Source organism: Prenolepis imparis, unplaced genomic scaffold, assembly GCF_030444845.1.
Source record: "Prenolepis imparis isolate NDT839.2.m4 unplaced genomic scaffold, iyPreImpa1.0 SCAF_1, whole genome shotgun sequence".
Classification (NCBI taxonomy): domain Eukaryota; kingdom Metazoa; phylum Arthropoda; class Insecta; order Hymenoptera; family Formicidae; genus Prenolepis; species Prenolepis imparis.
Genome location: NW_028141159.1, coordinates 10,334,676 through 10,356,598, shown reverse-complemented (window position 1 = coordinate 10,356,598; position 21,923 = coordinate 10,334,676). Strand labels below are relative to the sequence as shown.

At 30.3% G+C, this 21,923-nt stretch overlaps 1 protein-coding gene across 6 annotated transcripts in view; it reads right to left on the bottom strand.

Moving 5' to 3' along the window:
- Window positions 1-395: 395 nt before the first annotated feature.
- The window catches only part of Shal (potassium voltage-gated channel protein Shal), a 106,772-nt gene continuing 85,244 nt past the window's right edge, over window positions 396-21,923 (bottom strand). Inside the window, exons 5-7 of one of the 6 annotated variants that reach the window (XM_083054029.1) lie at window positions 20,507-20,557; window positions 5,305-5,609; window positions 396-3,296 (exon numbers count right to left, since the gene is read on the bottom strand). In XM_083054029.1, coding sequence (XP_082910155.1) covers window positions 5,469-5,609; window positions 20,507-20,557 — 192 coding nt within the window. In that variant the 3' untranslated portion in view covers window positions 396-3,296; window positions 5,305-5,468. Of the gene's footprint in view, window positions 3,297-5,304; window positions 5,610-14,957; window positions 16,710-20,506; window positions 20,558-21,923 lie in introns of those variants that run through there. The other 5 variants (XM_083054019.1, XM_083054036.1, XM_083054055.1 and 2 more) reach the window with 5 other exon arrangements.

The window sequence follows — 21,923 nt, the reverse complement described above, 5'->3', positions numbered from 1 at the left end:
TATTTTATTGCGCGATGCAAAGGTGCTGCAAGTAGAGGTGAGAGTGTTATCGCAATGTGAGTGCACTCTTCACGTGCGTGTATCGTGTGTGTTCGTGTATATCATAGACTCATATGTATATTTCTCCTCCTTCATATTTACGTTATATAATATAATCTTTTTTTTTCTATACATATTTATATATTCGTCCCGTTAAGCTTCTGCTCAACGGCGAATCACATCATTAATTACAAAGTTTTATTAGAGAGGAACTGTGCATTCTTCTCCCCTCTCTCTTTACTAGATTTTGCAAATATTTACATTGCATTACATTATTGTTAAACAATTTTTGTGTGTTTAAGCACAGTATCTTTATTTCTCATTTTTTTTGCCGTATTCGGTTGCATCAGTCAATCGTCCGCAATAGAATCATGTAGCTTCATGTAACTCTGTTTTTTTTTTTGCAAAGTTTTTGATATGACGATTTAATAACCGCATAATATATTATTTTCCGATAGTCAAGAATATTGCTTACAATGCCACAAATATTACAGCGCATTATAATGCTTTTCTAAAATGCCTTAAAAATTGTATTAAATTGGTCGTAAAATAATTAAATAATAAATAAATGAATGATTTAATTTACAAAGATAAATCAATATATTAAATGAAGGACTATGAAAATTTTTGCCGCTATATATATATATATATTTATATGTATATACACACCCAAGAAATTGAAATTGCATTAATCCTTTTTTTATAAAGTTATTAATAGCATTTCAAATGTGATTCTAATATTGGTCTCACGATATAAAATATAAGATGTTTTTAAGAATTGTGATATATATATACATCTATCCAAAGAAACGAAATAAAATAAATAAAAGATACTTTTTTCGCAAATAGCAAAAGAAAGCGGACGATCGATCGCTACAGCCGAGTGACGCTAACGATAACGCCGTAATAAACGATCGAACGAGATATCTCGTTTTAATTAATTACTGCTTAAGAGTCCTCGCAATCGACTAAAGTCGGCCACGAAGTTTTGAAAGAACGAGGGCATCATCTTAAGTTAAAGTATAAAGGTACGTAGGTCCCTACCTCCATTTTTACATCGATTCGCATAATCACATCTTGACTATGTCACGTCAAACCGTCTTGCCAATAATGTTCACCTTGTGTTAATCAATATTTTAAAAAACGTCATAAATGTCATAATAGATATATGATAAAACTATATTCATGTCGTGTCATTCATTCTGAAATATTGTTTAAATATAATATATAAAAGACAAAGTATAGAGAGACGCAAATATCTATATAAATCTCAGTAGAAAAAATAATAACATGACAACAATTTCTGCAACTTATGAGTATTAATAAGAAGAAGAGAATTAATTGTATAGAAAACTCAATATTAAAAATTATATATATTAATAATAGTTCTTTTCTATAATTAAAATGTTAAAATAAAAATTATATATATATATATGTATATCTTTTACTTTATCGTTTTCTCTTTCTCTCTTCGTTGCATAAGCATTGTTTTAAATTACATAATTTGACTTCTAATACGTAATAACAAAAAGAAAATAAATCGATGTAATTATTAAAATAATAAAATTCTTCATAACTTTAATTCTAAAGTTAAAGCAGCGGTCTAAATAAATTGCATTTGATTTCAACAACTTTGTATTAATTAATGTCTCCGCGCCTTTTTTGTTTTTAAATTTTTGATATGTTCTGTCTCTCTCTCTCTCCTGATTTCGTACTGATCTTTTTGGCTTTTATTATCATAATTCTTATGATAAGATGTGTGTGAAATATATAAATAACACTATTAAAAGTACTTTCGATCGTTAAATCATTAAATGTTATATACAATATTTTCTCGAAAAAATTATGCAGTAAACAATGAGATTTTATATGAAAATATCTTAGCAAAAATATATTAATATTAATAAAAACAATGTTTAAAAATAATAAATAGTAAAATATAGATGTGCATAATGTATACAATAAACATTTAATTATAATATAATATTCGAATAATACTTCAATTATATATGTATGTAATAAAAATTATTTTACTTTATGTTGACGTTAATGTTAACGATTAGCACTTATATGATATACATATACACTTTCACACAATTGTGTGCCTTGCATATAATTCGTACAATATTTATTAAAAATCATTGAAATTCATATATATTGCTGATTGTGAGATTGATACACTTGAGAGTTTCATTCTTTAAGAATTCTCTCGATCGTTATTAAAGCCATTAAATGATGGTAGCCTCAATTAAGATAAAATGTGTTTTATTCTCTGAAAATGTGTTTTATTCTCTGGAAATAATTTCCAATTATATAACTCTTAAATAAACGTCCATATTTTTGTTTTGTTGATTTCTATGTGTGTGTCTGATCTCAACTGCTTGAATTGTAATTATACAAAAAAACATCATGTAATACAAATCCTTTAATACAGAAACAATAAAAGAACTGCATATAGAGCTATCAATAAGTACAAGCTTCAGTTTAGTAGCGATTATTCATACGTATTACTGTTACAATAAGCATTAAAAATCGTGAAGTAAACATTATAATAAACAATCACAAATAAATTCCTAATCTTGATTAATGAATAAATCCTCCTTAACTATTTAAATAATCAAAATAAACAATATGCGTCTCTTCTTTCCCTTCAAGAATCTCACTTAGAAAGAACATTATTTACGGAACGGCCTGACGCAAAATAGTTGTGCGAAATCCTCGAGAACACGATCCCACATGAACAAATAATCCCGTATAATTCGCGACCCTAATCGCAATCGCTCAACCACACCTGAGTAACCCATTTCGCGAACTCGTCTCTCGTTACTGGCGTGAATTAATCGATTAATTCGGTAAATCGGCACGAGTTTCCGCAGGAAAGACTCGACGATCTCTTCTCCCTACAGAAATCCATCCGATATGCGACTGCAACGAGGACGTGTTGTTAACATGAGATGTTTTTTCTGTTAAACGAAAATCTGCGAAAAACGACGCAAATCCTGATAGGATTATTATCACAGAGGATAAACCGCGCGTCGATCCTCACGCTTCGATAACAATCGATCCGCAGCGGAGTAGATCGCGAGAGAACATCCACGATATATTCCGGATTTTCCTTGTAGATCCTCCGTGGATTTCGCCGAGTAACGATCGCCACATCCTCTGAGGAGCGAATCAATCGCGAATAGAATGCTGTTGAACCTAATGACGATGTCCATCTCGCGTGTGGCATCGATGCGAATAATTTGTTTTTATTACTGGAATTAAAAGGCGCGAAAAATTTATAGCCACATAATTGCGCGAGTTTATGAGATCGCGAAGCAATATCAAATATATATATTGCAGGCTTTTTACAAAAAGACTTAGTCTTTTTATGAAGCGTCGAAAAACCTAACTTTTTATAAAAAGTCTAGTGTTTTTGTAAAAAAGCTGAATTTACATAAACCCCGTGACTCATTTATAAAGATATATGTTACTGTGTATTATATTATACAACAGTTGTTGAATCTGAAATTGAAGCAAAACGTTCGCCTCGCAAAAAAATGTGTAGATTGTATGATGATTGAGACAGATGATTGCGTGACAGATAATTATCTGCTTAATTAATTTACTAATTGTAATAATGGTAACGCGCGATAATTTATGTAAAGGGAAAAAATCTCATACCTAAAAAAATCTGCTATCAAGAAAAAATATAATGTAGACAAAATAAGATCTGACATATAACTACTTCTTAGAACAATGCATCTTCGTGAAAGAACGCAAAAGATTGATATATAAATTCGTTCATTTTAGCAAATTCTAGACACGTAGGCTTTTTCAATTATATCCAATCCACTTATAAGATGCATGTCACTGGAAATTTGTCCGCGATTCACCGGAGGAGATTGCTTTGTCGTAGCTCGATTCAGTGAGCATCTGCAATGAAACTAGGCCGCGTCGTAGAAAGCCGACGCAAATCCGGAAAAATTGCTTGCACTCAGGGTTCATCCGACGAACTCGAACCGCGAACGGGCTGCCTCGGCTTCGCGCCGTATTTCAAGGCGGTAAACGAAGCGAACGTAATCTCGGAAAATTGTCTTACGCTCGCCGATCGATCATAAATCACCTTTCCTCTTGACTAGTCCCGATCGTCAATTCACTTTCGAACGATTCGATTGGTTTGCTTTTCGGCATGATCTCGTAATAGGAAAAAAAGGAAGAAACTACTTTTCCCCGAATGCGACGAGGTGTATTAAAAATAGGAACTTTTTACGAGAAGTATACAAATTTTGTTTACGCGCATCATTGCTATAAAAAAAATTACAGAAAATATTTTAATATTTATATTGCCAAATTTAAAATACTTCTAATTTTAAATATTGATTATATTATAATTGTTGTGTCAAAATTACATAACGAAGAATGATTTAAAAATATTAATAAACTATTCGTCTAGCATAAAAGAATGACATCATTTTTTAAATGAATAAATCAACTCCAATTCCAACAATAAGGCTGAAGTGGTTTCATCTAAATCTCAATCATCATACTAAGTTTTTCGATATACAAAAATCGATTCATACTCGAAGGTAGTAGTGCGAATCGCCGGAAGTAAATGCGAGTAGATTTTGTAAACAAGACTAATGGCGCGTGAATTCAACGATATACTTGCAATCGCGATGCACGTAATTTAGCGAGATTGTGCTGGTAAGCATCATAGCCCGAGAGTATATTCGAAACAAATTGATACTGTCTGAAGATCCTATATATTAACAATAGCAATAAAAGCGGCATAATTTCCCTCTCTTTCTCTTTCTCTCCGTTTCTTTCTTTCTCTCTCTCACTTTCTCGGAAGTTATTTATAAAATAAACATTTTCACAATAATTTTTTTCCAAAATAATTAAAACTTAACACTTCTAATTTAATTATAAATTACCTTGGAGATTTTGTTACATATATATAAAATTTCGACTTACAGAATTAAACTGAATCTTTTGTGGTGAAAAGCAAAATACACAGATTTTGTTTTCCATCACAAGGGGTTCAGTTTAATTCTCTAAGTCGAAATTTTTTATTTAATTTGAATTAAATTTATTAAAAATTATTTTTTAAACTTTACATAAAAATATTAGAGAGTAAATGCGAGTTTTGGATAAACAAACAATCGCGATATCACTTCCGAAACAACATGCGAAACAAAAATGCGCAGTTACGGATTAAGATCCACGACTACTTCCGGTGGTTCGCGCTGCGCCCTTTAAAGATCGTGATTGATGGCTCACCGTTGCTTCGACCGTAGTCGACCGTGGTTCGTTCATCGGGTTCAGCGAGCACAGGTGTGGAGGAGGACGGCGGTGAGTTTATAGGTGAGTGGTGGTGTGATAATGCATGATTAACGCATTATCACATACGGACGATCGTGATCGGTTCTCGTGATCGTCGCGATTCAAACGGTCTCCGATACCGGGAGCGGTGGTTGCCCACCGGAAGTAGTCATGACGGGCGCGGTGTTGGCGGTGTTGGTGGGGGCCGGAAGTGGCTGTAGGGCCTGCATGTCGCAGATGTGCGAATCGCGCTTCTTTAGGTCCTGGAACAAGTGGCATTTCGAACATGTTTGAATTTTCTCCCTCTGTCGCATTTTCCTCTTGCTATTTTTTATTGCCATTTCTCGCGCTCCCTTTCTTTCTCTCTCTTTCTCTCTCTCCCTTTCTCTCTATTTTTCTCTATCTCTCTTTCTCACTTTCTCTCACTTATTTTCTCGCTCACACCTTCTCGCTCACACTTGCATTTTCGCCGCTTTTACTCTAGTTCTCAATCGTTCTCTAGTCTCTAATCTCTAGATCCAGACTAAGCAAGTACGTACATTACGTCTACCCCTCTCTCTCTCTTTCTTTCTTTCTCTTCTTCTTTCTCTTTCTCTTCCCTCCTCGTCCTCCTTGGGAAAGAAATTATTCTTGATGCTATAATTGAGCTGAGATGTCGATCGTGTAAAATTGCATTGCGATTTTGAGAATCAAGGGTCTTTGGCGATTTACGGATTGGAATGAACTAACGTGACCCGAACTGATGATCGACTTTGAACAATCCTCGAACTCGCAAGATGCGTACAAATCTCCCGAGGACGAGGGGTTCGGGAAAAGTTTTGGATTACTTCCAAAAAGACGGAAGAGAACGAAGAGAGATCGAAAGATGAGGATGTAGGGAGTGAGACGAAGAAAAAATCATGCGTGCATTAAGAGAAACATGCGATGAATGAGAAAGAGGTATAACGAGCGGAAATCAGTCGAGAGAAAATCAGAATATACGAAGCAAATAATGATACAATACAATAAGAAGGATAACAACAACATTTTACGACAATAATAACAAGAACAATTCAAACATTCCATTACATGTAAAACATGAAGGTAGGAGGAAGCAAATAATGCACAGAGCCGAACCAAGACGCTTTGCGTGGTAACACGGTATGTTTGTTCGGTTTGCTTGCTTGATATATGCACATGTATTATTCAAATTAACTCAAACGCACAATTTAAGTTACTATAAGCAGAATTAGAATTTTCTGCTCGAGAAAATAATATAAATGTAATTTATAGATTAATAACAATTACCAATATATATTTCTTTTTTTTTTAAATCTTAAACTTAAAGATAATAATATAATTATATGTATATATATGTATATATATATGTATATATATATATATACAATATACAATATATATATATATATATATATATATATATATATATATATATAGCAACGCTGTATTGACAGATAATTCTTAAAAAGCATTATAAAAAATGACACATATATGTGTGTATACAGTTTTTGACAAAGTCATAATTTAAAGAGTTAAAAATAAAAAATTATCAAACTCGTTCCACAGATTAATGTGCTTAAAAATCCTGCTTCCTAAAATTTAAACGGGATAATTTAAACGTAAGATAATATTTAAGAAAGACGTGCGAGTATAAAGATTTATACAAGTTTTCATAAAAATATAAAAAATACATGCAATATATAAATTTCTGCTTAAAATATTATCATAACTTTTTCATGATTATAAATTATCATGCTTACATTTTCTCTTTTCAAAAATTGTAATGTATGTATTTATATTAAAATTATATTAATATAAAACGAAATATAATTATTGTAATCTCTTATCTTATACAATATACAAGAATAGTCAGAGAAAATTATTCTGTAACTAAAATTGTATCCTTTTAAAAACAGAAATTATCTGCAGGATATCGGCCCTGCAAGATATTGTATAGAAGAGTCACGAGAGATCCTTATGACAGCCGCATGCGAAGTGCGTTATAAGTCTTACAAGCGCAAATTGTAAATTAAATAGTCGTCATATCGCAGCGTAACAGTTACATCAAGCAATCATCATACTTTACATCGTTTCTAAGTCGAGTTTACAGCTCATCCTGGCAGCATGATCCTTTCAAACGTTTAACAGAGAACTTTATCGCATAATCGCTCGGCTATTGTGTTGCACTTAACACCAACGTGACTTTCTACCCTACGTCTTTCGTGATTAATAACAGCAGATCGGTCTTATCCGAGTTTAATTATACTATTAGTAATTGCGCAGCGTAGCAGTAATGGTAAATCGATTTTGCAATTAGTACCGTAAATGTGCCAAGATAACGATCGATTGGAAGAAGATAAAACGGACGTAGTCAATTACCGTACGATTCATTCCTGTCTTATTTTATCTATCGAATAAAATCTAAAATTTATGTGGATATTTAATTGAAATTTTTTAAAAATTTTATATAAGTCTATACCCGACTTTAAGAACATATTTATAAGAAATTATGAGATATTCAAAACTTTTAAAAGTGTTTTAAATTTTTTTAAAAAACACAAAATATGTTCTTAAAGTCTATACCCGACTTTAAGAACATATTTATAAGAAATTATGAGATATTCAAAACTTTTAAAAGTGTTTTAAATTTTTTTAAAAAACAAAAGAGTAAAATTTTGGAAATTTATTAAACACCAAAAGTAATAGAGAAATTACTTTTTAATATAATCACATCTCTAATATAATCACTTTTGTTTCAACAAACAACAGCAATTTTATTCATTAATCTGCATATTGAAAAATTCACATCTTTTTTACTGTTTCATATTTTAAGTTTATGACAAAACATATTAAACATGTATAATATGTAAATTGATATATTCATCAAGAATTAAACCATAATATACATATATACACAATTGATGGTTTAAAACTCTATATTTAATTTTATAATTTTAACATAATCTATATATTACACATCGTTGTTAATAGTTCTTAAGAAAATTTAAATAGATCATTAAAATATTGAACATATATACGTTATACGTCATATCTTATTCTCAGCTATATGCCAATTTCATACATACTTTCTTAGAACCGCGAGCTAAAAATATTTAAAAATATTCTACACGTGGCACATCAAGATTTGTACAATATAGATATTCAATAGATATTTTTATATTCTTATCAATATTGAAATATCGCTGCTAACATGCAAATTCCTGGATATTTGTTGCCATCATTTATTGTTCTTCGAAACACATGTTTCACGTGAAAGCAAATTGATATGTTTATATAATACTGAGATATTATTATTTTTAATTTAAGAAAAGAATTCTGAAGAGTAACAAAAAATATTAGAAGTATAATATTATAGATATATTCATAAATATATATATATATACATATATATATATATATATATATATATATATATATATATAGAGCAGAATATTTCCATATAATTTAAATATCACAAAACACCCACTCTGAATTCTCTTCTCAAAGATCTAAAAATTCTTGCCTGCACCGACAAATGCACTCGCGCGAACCGCAATGCAGTAAATTCTCAACGAATTTAAGACGCGCAGATCGACCTTCTCGCGACATATCGCCACACGTGCGACCCTTAATCCGTCGTGAAATCGTGAAAAGCGTCCGACCCAATAATTTCTACTCTACTCGACAAGCCCTGATAATTCCACTATCGCGAGGCTCTACGCTGCGTCGCAGTGCAGTTGCGCCTTGCATACACGCACGCGTAAGTGCTCTAAATCGTAACATGTCACCAGATCTCGCGCGTGTATTAAATGAATACTCTTGTGGAATAGTGTGTTCGAATATAGAGGCCAGACACGCGTCCGAGTTTAGAGCAATAAGAAAGACAATTTGAATTTTTTGTAAAAAAGCAGGCGAAAGAATTAATACATTAATACATAATACTCATAAATTATCACAACCAGAGTAATGGTATAGTTTTAATTTCTTATTTTAAAAATCAAATAGTCAATTCCTTTTTTAACAGAAAAATTTGAAATTTTTTATGTATTTTTAATATACATATATAACTTACAGTAGTTTTATGAATTATCACTCATAGCAGTTATTTAGTTTTTCTAGTACCGTTCTTCGACTGAAAAATTCATGTATGATATGTATGTATGATATGTATGACATGTAAGTATAACAGGTAAAAATGTAAAAGAATACAATTTAATTGTTTTCATTATAAATTCCTTCATTGTTTAATAACTAGTTTCATCAAAATCAATTAATTTTAAGCATAGCTTAAATATTTAATTATTAATTATTTAACGTATAAATAAATTAATTTAAATTAACTCCCTGTTTTTTGTCTCTAAAAAATAATAGTAATAGTAATATAATAATAATAATAGTAATATAATTCGTGTTACATAATCTTATTTGTTTTTTTACAATTGCACATGAAAACAAAATCTCATAGCTAATTCCTATATAAAACCAAAACGTCCAATTAAACGCGAAATAAATCGTTATTTTCGTTTAAAAAGAAAACGAGATTATTGGAATTTAAATAAAAATGAGATTTACGATGAAGCTATTTGCATCTCTCATTTCTCTCGTGGCACGTAAACGTCCGCAAATATTCAAGGCATATTCTTCTAATAATATCCAACGAATTTATTAATGCAGCAAAACGCTGAATCGTTTACACAGAGCGCCTTTATGAATCTTCAAAAACGACGTAAATTGCCGACCAAAATTATTTCTACATAAAACCACGATAAAATACATAAGCAGTTTATATGGAAGCGGGAAAAGATCAACTACATGGATACTAAAAATTATTGAAATGAGCTTTTTGGATTTGGAAAGATAAAATCGCGAGACAGAACCGCGTAAGACGAAGTAACTTGCATTTCAATACTCGGAAATTTTTTATATAATTTGTTATGCATTTTAAAGACGTAACAGTATATAAAAGAAAAACAAAAACAAGAGTAGTAACAACTTTATAATCAAAACTGATCTTCCGAGATAGCTTTGACAATTTTATATAGGCGTGTACATACATTGCAGACATTTTAATATGTAAAACATATAGATATAAAATTTGATTTACATACAATCTGTGACAATACAAATACCCTGTACAATGTAATTTATCGATCGCGATATAAATCTAATCTGCGGTAATACCGATACACATAATATAATCCGCCGAAAGCAAATTTATGATATGTAAATGCAAATGTAGAAAGCACGATCGATGAACGTAATACAAGCGTACCAAATGCAATGCTTGTGTTATCGGTAAATGAATCGCGCTTAATAATTGAATTAATGCTCTTTATGATATCAACGCAAACACCGTGTTAATTAAAATTGTGCAGAAGATAACGCATAATTAGAAGATTACATATTAAGAAATTTAAAAAAAAAACAAAATAAATCATTAAAATTTTGTACTTTATTATATAATTCGAAAAAAGCATATCAATAATTTGAATGCAGTAATTATAACAGAATTATATCTTATTTACATCACATAATTTTATTTTTAATTTTATTTATAAATTTATTTTGTGATGTATTGAGGATATTTCTTTAGCAAAATTATAAGACAAAAATTTAGGTTTAGGTTTAGGTTTAGGTTTAGATTGATATAGTTAAATTTGGAGGATTAAACAGCTTTATTTAATCCCAAAAAAATGATAAAAGACGGATTGATGATCTAATTAAGTTAATACAGAATAAATATTGAAAATTTAAGCAAAACTTTACGTCACACCTTTAAACGCACTCGATTCGAATGATGGCCATAAAGACATTTTTACGATTAAATTTATTTGATGTATTGGCGGATTTATGCGAAATTTAGTAGACATTTACGCGAGGATTTGCTTAACGCACCGCAGTTGCGAGGGAGCGATAGTAAATCCCACCAAAATAAATGTGCTGCTTTTGTTCTTTTATATAGTCACTTTCGTATAACGTCTAATTACATTTCACATGAAACACTGTAACCATTACAAATAAGATAGTTTAATCTGTTTAATTTCTAGTTTTGATATCATTTCAACAAGAGCTATCATTTTAACTCAACTATTATAACTCGGTTTATTTAGCTATTTACTTATTTGGTTATATATAGCAGATAAAATATTGAACTATATAACAATGAAATATAATAGAAATTAAATATATAAATCTTTAATAATAAAAATATATAAAGTAATAATATAAAGTAATAATAAAAAAAATATAAATAATAATAAAAAAAATATAAATAATAATAAAATAAATATAAATAATTTATATAAAATAATTAATATATAAAAAAATAATTTCTTACTAAAAGAGAAAAAAAGAACAATAATATAAATAAAATATAATATAAAAAAGATGTAAACGTAATTTATGAGTATAATATATTTGTATTTATAAAATGGATACCACGTACATATGAGATAAAAGATCTCTAATATAAAGTATATAAACTATAATAAATATAAAACACATCCAAATAATAATCTGAATAATTTAATTAATAAAGACAGAAAAAAAAATTTTAATAAATATAAAATATATAAACAATGTATATAAAAAGTATATTGCAAAAGATGAATAATATAAAAAAATTTAATATATAAAAATGTTCCTCTTTTAATTTGAAGTTATACTTTTTTCTATTTATTTTATGAACAATTAAAAAAGTAAATTTATTCAGTTTATTTCACCGTGAAGCGAAAGAATTGCAAGGTAGCCACAGTATTCCGATTAAAATTGCAAATGCTTCGACAACCATTTGCTTGTTTTACAAAATGTGTTTAAACAAACACGTGTTATTTGCAACACAAACTGTAAATACACAGTGTTGAGATAGTCACTTAACCTCTGATTATTTCAAATTAAATGCTGTTGTTGCACAAACACGGCAAACTCCCTTGTTGTTATAGTTCCGTTGGTTACGTGACATTCGATGCATTTTAATGTTGGATTTTTGTAAAAAAATATTGTAAAATTCTACAGAATTTTTTAAAAGAATTAGTATGTTGTTTTAAACTTAAATTGTTACAAAAAAATAAACATATAAAGTTACTGTTACTTTTGCTTTCTAAAAACAATATTTAATTAATTATGTGCAAATATATGTATGTATCCTAGAATAATTTCTTATTTTACATATCTACACAAGTTGTGCATACAATATTAACAATATAACTTCGTAAACAATATGCAACAAAAAATTCGTCGTCTATATATACTTGTAAAATAAATTTATCGATAAAATAACAAACTTGACAAAACGAGACAAAAGAGATACAACACGCGGATAGGTTTGCCGTGAATGCAAATGCTGCAACAACGAGTCGTCCTCTACCACGTTTATGGAACGTTTAAAAAAATATTTCGTGGTACACGTGAAGTATATCGTAGAAGCGTAAAATAGAAAAAAAGCGAGCGTTTGACTGCAAAGGTATTTTTCAGACCGTAAAATCTCGAAAGACGTGGAACTCTTGTATTCCAATCGACGATGCCTTTAAAAATCGCCTCGAAAGAAAATCGTGCAGCTACGAAGAACAGAAAAGAAAAAGAGTGAAAGAAACAAACGGTCTATCCTACGGCTGTTGCTTTCGTTTACGCTTCTTTTATCTTCTGTTTCCTTCAAACTTCTCGCGTTCTTATTTAGTTGAAAAAATACAAGAAACTCATGAGAAGGCGAAAGTACAGTTAGCAATATTCAAATTTATTTATGTATCTGGCAAAGTATATTATTTCGAAACTAGAAGCAATATTATTTCATAATTTGAAAGCGAATGAAAATAGTATAAACGTCATATAAATAAGTTTATGTGTTTTACGTTTTCTATAATTCCATTTAAAAATAATTTTTTTAACTAGCTTAAAGTTAATTCTGCTTTCACAAAGATATATATATATATATATATATATATATATATATATATAATATAAATTTTCAAATATAAATTTTTATAATCAAATTTTCAAATATAAAAATATATAAATGACAAAATTCTATTCTTTATTTTTTATTTTATTAAAATTTTAATAAGTTATAAAATTTTGAGAAAAATTAATTTTTAATTCAATTTAATTTCAAAGAATGTCATTGAAATGTTTTGACAATTATAAAATAATTTATAAATAATATTTGTTTTTCTCTATTTTCAAACAACAAAATGATTAAAACTATTCTCATTACAAGAATCTTGTAAGCACAAAAAATAAAAACAGAAAAATCTAATCCATATAGACAAATCATTAAAAAAAAAGAAAAACAAAAAGACTAATGACTAAAACAAAAAAATATTTCGAGCATGGTTTCAAAAAGAATGAAACAATTTTTTCTTCGCGACACTTCTCGCTTGAATAACTCTAGCTTGTTTTATGTAAAAATTTGAATAAAAAAGGAGAAGAGAGAGCATCAAAATTTATGCAAAGCACAACGAAACTAGGATTTATAGAGATAAGGATTATAGAGAAATAAAGCATATTAAATTATAAAAAAAGAACACAAAACTGATACATTATAACATTGATATTCGTCGTCAATTTTTATATTCATCAGCACGATCGGATTACTCAAATTTGACGAACTTCACAAGGACAATGAAATGCCTTCCTTAAATTATACGATGAATATTTCTGCATGAATTTTACGTTCTGCAAAAATATTTATACCAATTGAAAACTAACAATACGATAGATCTCCAATATTTTGCTTGTTTAACTTAATTGTAACTGCAATATATTCATACACAGATGCGAAGTAAAAATTTGCAACAATAAATCTGTTAAATGAAATATGCCGATACCTAAATATCGGCGGATGTTACATGGTACAAATTTATTGAGTTATATTATTGATTTTTTTATTTATATGTCATATAATATATAATTTTAGTAAGAGTATAAAAGAAAGATATATAAAAAAATTTTTTCTTAAGTTTCTTTTTCATAATACATCTCATAAATATAAACCTAATTTGCAAAAGTTTTCCAGTTTTGTGAGCGTAATAAAGATTTAATGAAAGATAGGTAGGAGAGAGATTATCGCCACATATCTTCTACCTCTGCAGCATATCAAAAATTAATTAAACAAAGATGTGAGGACCAACCAAGAAACTTCAATGCGCAATGTTAATAAAATTAATTTACCCATATCACATTTTAATTATGTAATTTTTTTCGTTTATAAATCCTTTATAAATAAATTCCTTTCGAAATAAAGTGTAAAATATTTTTTAATTCTAATTTAATATATGAGATTTTTGCGAGTTGCGCAATTATATTTCATATTTTAAAAAATTTATCATATAATTACACTTATTGTTAGATAAAATGTTATTTCAATGTACATGATAACGAATTTAAATACACTTATAGAATTAAATATAAAAATAAATTCCTTTCGAAATAAAGTGTAAAATATTTTTAAATTCTAATTTAATATATGAGATTTTTGCGAGTTGCACAATTATATTTCATATTTTAAAAAATTTATCATATAATTACACTTAGATAAAATGTTATTTCAATGTACATGATAACGAATTTAAACTTATAGAATTAAATATATTATTAAAAAATGATAAAAATCCGAATAAAACTGATTAAATTTATACCTAATAAGAAAATATTAATATAAACTGCGCAAATCATAAGTTCGCTCATATATGTGCAATAAAACGTATGAAACAAAACCCTAGCGCAGAAATTCTTAAGACCGTACGAATATCTCTAAAAGCATTCATCCCCCTAAAAGCAAAACAATCATACATCCATAATCACAAAAAACAAATTGCACATTAAATAGTATAAGTTTTGAAATGCACAGCCCCTCAGCGACGAGTCATCGAAGGATGCAAGAATCCCTAAACAAGCGTAGCAAAAAGGGAAGATTTTTTTCGAAAGCGGACACACCGAAGAAGCCAATCCAGAAATAGCTTTTAAAGGCATTATCGAGCATCGGGAGGGATAGGGACTGCTGGGGAGATCCTGATATGTCCTTCATGTTATGGCAGAAGACGCGGAAGCGCGTTGAATAATTGATACATCACACATAAATCTATCACATTTATGTCATGTCTCATCACATTATTCTTATCATTAGCATCATCATTATCATCATTATCATTATCATCATCATCAGCAGCAGCAGCACCATCATTATCATTATTATTATTATCGTTTCCACAATTGTCTGGCGAGCAACATTATTTCTTTACCTTTTTCCGCACCTGTATACGGTCGCCATATATGATCACCACTCTGTCCTTGCTCTCGTTCGTGGTTAGTTGATAGGACAGACTCTAAGTGATTTTCGATCGATCGTTCGACGAAGGCAATAACGTCGATCGCGTTATTACAGTCGCCATAAATTTGTATGTTTTGTTTTTCCGTGTTTGTCGATGTTTTCGTCCACATCGTCGTCGTCGTCATCGATGGCGATTTCGTCCACCAAGTGTACCAAGGCCGATGATCGAAAGAATGATGAAGCGGCGCCAATCATCGTCAATGGAGCCCGGGCGGCGGCGTCATTGTGATCATCGTTGTGGTCGTTGTTGACGTCGTCGGGGGTAGAAGATGACACGGAAATGATGAAATAGAAGAATTTGATTGATTGACTTTGTGAATTTCGCGCGACTGTGTGTGTCTTTACTTGTGTTTGTGCTTTTTTTTTTTGGTGATTTTCTTAGATCGCGTACGTTTGTCGACGCGAGAATCGGATGTACATATATTATTTTCGCTCTATATATATACGATATATACATATGTATATATATACATATATATTTTTTCTTAAATACTCTCTCGCTCTCTCTCTCATTCAATTATTCGTCCGATTACTCGCACATATCCGTCGCTTTCTCTCGTTTTCTCTTTCGTTCTCTCAATCAAACGCGTGATCTATATACATTATATGTTTTACCTTCACTTTGGTTACTCTAGGTTACATCCGCTTTACGTCGACGAACAAGCACGTCTCAGCTCTGTGCGTCCGCAAAGAGGATCTGGATTTCTAGCATTAGATATTTACTTATATTTTTATTTTGCCGACGTATCCTCTAATGCATTTCTCGATTTTTACTTTTAATCGCTCTCAAGTCATAATGCGACACGATATTTTCATTTTTATTTTTCATATTTTTTTTTTTTTTTCGGCTTGGTCGAAAAATCCGATTCGATTTTGGTGTTAGAATGTCGGTCTACAGTGCGCGAAGGGCATTTTTCAGGGCGTTTTTTCAGAACGAGGCCTCGACGAGGTAAGTGCCGTCCATGGCGACCCCCGTCTGCCCACCCTGGGCCTCGGACTCTTGGGCCCTTGTAGCCGGGATGTACTGACTGTACGCCTGCTGAAATCCACAATCACAAGCACACACTACATTGTTGCACGCTAGGCATACCTATGCTAATGCTTTCTACGAGCTCTCCCTAAACTTCTATCTACTCTCGCGATCTATCGATCTATGTATGTGTGTGTGAATGGATGTGGAAATGAAGCTTTTTAGTAGAAATACCGTTTTTTAAAATTATTTTACTAGTTTTATCTAGTCAAAAAACTATTAGATTTTTCAATACATTGATTTATGATATAATTATTATTATAGGCATAGATGAGAGATATCTCAGAATTATTCTCATTGCAAATATTATTTTAATTCCTACAATATATGTACTTTCAATATCGAGTTTCTAATTAGCAACAAATGATTGCAAGTATATTATTGAAAGTTTATTGCCAAAAAGAAACCAATTTTTTATACTCAAATAAAAATAACTTCAGAAGTTATGTCTTCTTTCTTTCTTATTCATCGCAATTTCCGCTTTCTAATTGACATTTTCATTAAAAATCATGACGGATGCATCATTATAAGCTTATGGTGCGCCGGAAGGAAGCAATAACTTCCTAATTTCACGATTCCATCTTCTTCGTTTGACCTTTCAATGCTTTAATAAAAATCGATTTCACCGATTTTCAAAGGAATATATATATATATATATATATATATATATATATATTACACTGCCTCAATCGTATCGATAGGCTTCATGGCGTTTCGACTGATCCAATAACCTCGGAAAAGCCTGCAAATCGACGAAGTGACGCGCGTACTGCGCGCATCATCGACGAAAACGAATTAATTCGCAAACGTCGATGTGACGTATTCTGAATGCGTGCATTCTGTCAACAAATTGGAGTCAAACAATTTGTATTCGAAAGCACGAAGGACAATTTCGCATTCGAACGAAATCGTACGTTTTCCGCTGATCAACAAAGCGGTAAACTAATGAGTGCCTGCAGACAACGCGATTTTCGATGCAATCACTTCCCGTCAAATTGCTATCGTAATAACACTGTTATAGGGCGAGAGAAATAACACATGTTCATATATTTCTCCATACTCGATAAGTTCATAGTTCATTGGAAAATTCAAGATCGTCTATAATAAACTAAGAGACTAATTATCTTAGAGATTAATAATTATATATATATATATATATATATATATAATTATCAAAGATTAATAATTATGTATATATATGAATTTATATAATATATGTATATATCACATTTACACAAAAGTGCTCTGGAAATAAGTGCATGTTCTGAACAATATATTCTGTGCTGCCAACGACGGGAGTACAAAACGTACAATAAAGGACAGAACAAAATCAGAAATTAAAGAGAGGCGATCCGTACACATTATCAATTCTTACCTTATTAGAAAGAAATACTTCCTAAGGACTTTTCACAAATGTCAACATGTTTATATAATAGAAAATATACAAATATCATGTTAGATATGTATATGTATATACATATGAATTGTCATTTACATTATTTCTTCAAACAGGTTTAAGTCACTTTTAGCGAATTTTTTAAAAATTTCTTTAAAAATATTACAATGTACTAGCGAATATTTTAAAAATGCATTACATTCTCGGAAAAATATTTCAAATTAAATAAAAATTTTATCTTTTTTTAAAGCCTTTCGAAATACAACAACAACTATGAATATGAATATTGCAAGTACAGAGAAATATTGGAGGACATGGTGGAAGCTATCACGTTTATAAAAAGTTAATCCCAAAAAATAACTACAAAAAAAGTAATATAAACTTAAAGCATGCTATTCAAATTTTATCAACATCGATCGTAAAACAAATATCGTGTATTTATGAATTTTAATACTGCTATTCTCGCATCGCTTAAATGTCGATTGAAGTCGCTAAAAAATCGCGTCGCGCTTTTTTCGTAGCGATCGATTGAAACTACGACGCGATATTCCCGAAATGTTTATAGCCGATCTTATCGTACCTGTTGGACGCCAATTAATCAATGCAATTTGACAGCGAAATCGTAACCTGAATGGATGCAGCGAAGAATCTTTGCAAGTTATTAACAAAGGGGAAAAGCGCTCGATTTCCAGTCCGATTAATCATCCAGCCGACTGCAATCGACGCGGCTCGACAGGATAACGAGTAATACATAATTAATCTTGCTCACTATGATGGAATAAGATTTCGGGCCGGAAAGTAGCGGATGATAGTGTATATATACATATGTAGTTATATACAGACAATTATACAGGATGTCGCAAAACCTGTAACTCGAGCGATAAAACGGTCGATCATTGCAAAGAAATAATCTGCGACTATCTGCGTCTCATAAAGTAATCATCAAAATAATAAACTGCAAAAAACATAGTCTATCTTATATCGCGGAAAAAATTCTTTAAAATTAATCTTTTAATCTTCTAAATTAATTTTTAAAATTAATGTGTAAAAAAACTTAAACAGAATATTTAAAAAATATGTGAAAATTTAAAAAATCAAAAAATTTTTAAAATACATATTAAAAAAGACTCACGATATTATAAAGACAAAATTTAAAAGTTGATACGTGGTAAAAGAATAATTTGCTAAAAACAACACTTTGCGACGACCTGTATAATCAAGATATTATATCTCTAATGCGTTTAATATACTTATAACTAGAAATAACTGAAATAGAAATGGAGAATAGAAACGTAACGCGCATACGTAAGTAAATATACGGTTTTTGATGTTTATGCGAAGTAATAACAATTCTGCGACTGGACATGCAATTACACAATTAGAAATATTTGATACAATATATGTACAGGACACAATGACTGTTCCGTACGACAAAGTGAATAAATTCGAGGCGTAATTGTATATTATGCGCTTACATGCGCGTAATTAAGTGATACGTTCGTATAGTGGGGAAGAAATTCGGCACGCTCGAGCGAGTATGTATTTTCAACTGACCGGATTTAACAGCATTTTCACCTCAATATAACGATAATTTTAACGCAGCTTCAAATTTAAATTAATTAATCTCATGACAAATATGACAATTATGGCGAGATCATTTATTAAAGTTGAATTAATATAGCTCATAAGATTGTTTGGTCAATAATAATAAAATGACTTGCGGTGATGAACATTTTAATCCTACATCTTATAAATATGCTAATTTATGGACTCGCCTAATATATTTCCAATTTTCAGCTTTCTTGACTTTCATATTGTTCGCCTTATGAATCCTTCCCTCAATTTTCTAAGCTGTTAAGCAATGTATTTCATTTTCTCACACACAAAATGTTCCTTTATTCCTAATTATTTCCAAAGCAAATTAATATTTAACTATATTTTTTACTTTATTAATCCTCAAATTATCGATATTTGAAGATTAGTAAATTTTCAATCAGTTTAATTAGTCCTAGTTTTTTAATATATTTTTATATTATTATAATATTTTTAATATATAAATTTGATTTAATATATCAAACTCTTAACAGGTATTATGCTTCAAAGGTATCACGTTAATTTTCCATATAATATACATTTCTTTAAAAAAAAATCATAATTTTCAAATCTAAAAAATCTATACAGAGTTTACTTAAATTTGCAAATTACCGATGTTTTCCATCGAAGCGCGCGATATTGAATTAAAATTACGCGATCGAGCGTGCTAGACCCTCTTTTGTCGCATGGTTAACAATTAATAGTAATAGAGCCGGGGACGGAGATTAAAAAGGCGGTGCTCGTTACTGGGTCGACGACGAGTAGTGGATCGACGGAGCTTTTTAGAACGTACACTTAAGATTCAATTTTGTCTTGCCTGGCTGATCTGAAGTGGGTGCTCCACTACAGGCTCCCGCTGTTCCTTCGGCTATGCATTATTCATAAAAGCAACTCGTGTTACATTATAGCGTGCATAATGCGCCGGTTAATCCGGCGCGACGTCATCGCCAACGTTGGCGCGAGCTTTGATGACTTTTTGAACGAAAAAAGTATAGAAAATTATAAATGTTAACGCGCAAATCTGACGATACGATATGCGATCTCTATTAATTTCCGAACATCTTCATGAAAAGTGATAGCCGCTTATAATGATTATAATTAATTACGTTGATTAAGGGGTCGGAAATTCCTTACGGTTTGATAATATTACGTATAGCTATTACGTTATTACGGCGTTGCGATAAAACTGACGTTGAGGATCGGCAAATCTGCCGCGTCGAACTTTTTCTACCTCTCAAAGTTCCACTTTTCAATCTAAAGAGATTTGATTGACGATGTATGTGTGATGTACGTAAACTTTTGCACGCGTGGCTTAATTGAATTCCCATGTCCGCGAAAGAAATTCCGATGAAGACTCGGATTCGCTTTACGCGAATCCCAAGATCCCGCGCAATGTAAAAATTCTGCACCCGAATCTTCGAAAGTTGGTTTTTTTATGCATGACGGTCTGTCATTTACAAAAATTCTCTGAATTTTATTGTTTTCCAAATTTATCTTTATTATGTTGCCTCAAATTTTAGTAAACTAAGAAAATATAAAAAGTTAAGTAGATAATTATATTTAATAAAAATATAGAACAATAAACTTGTAATCATATAACTGACAGCGTTGTAATGAAAAAACATGTTTAAAATCTTCAATTACGTCTTAAAGTGCCACGAAACGTTTCCGCGCAAAAAATTCTATTTATACAAAAAAATCGCTAAAATAGTTCTAAATTCTTTGCATTGCTTGTATAAATATATAAAAATGGAGCAATTACAAATCTATTACGCAAAAAATATGAACATTATTTATAATCTAATATTTGGCAAATACTAAAAAAAACTTCTAATAAATTCTATTGTATTTTAATATCACTATTGCCTAAAAAATAATGTCTAAGAGCCCTCAAATTTTCTCGTAAGAATCATAAAATAGTCTGAAAATATCATGGATTATTAACTGTATCGACAATATGTTTCTCTCGAAGAATCGTAATGGCACCACACATATTAATAATTTATATGACTCAATCATTATAGACTCGTACATAGCTGTCTACATTCTTGCTTATAAATAGCGCTTTATTGAACACGTAAATCAATTTCCATTGTACCCGTATAAAGACACAAAGCTACGTCTTTCGGACTTCACACTCTTTCGTTATGTATATGTATGCTGAACGATATCTATTAAGTTTTAATTTGTCACAGAGCGTCGAGCGTTTTAAAAACAATATTCATAAAAAGTGT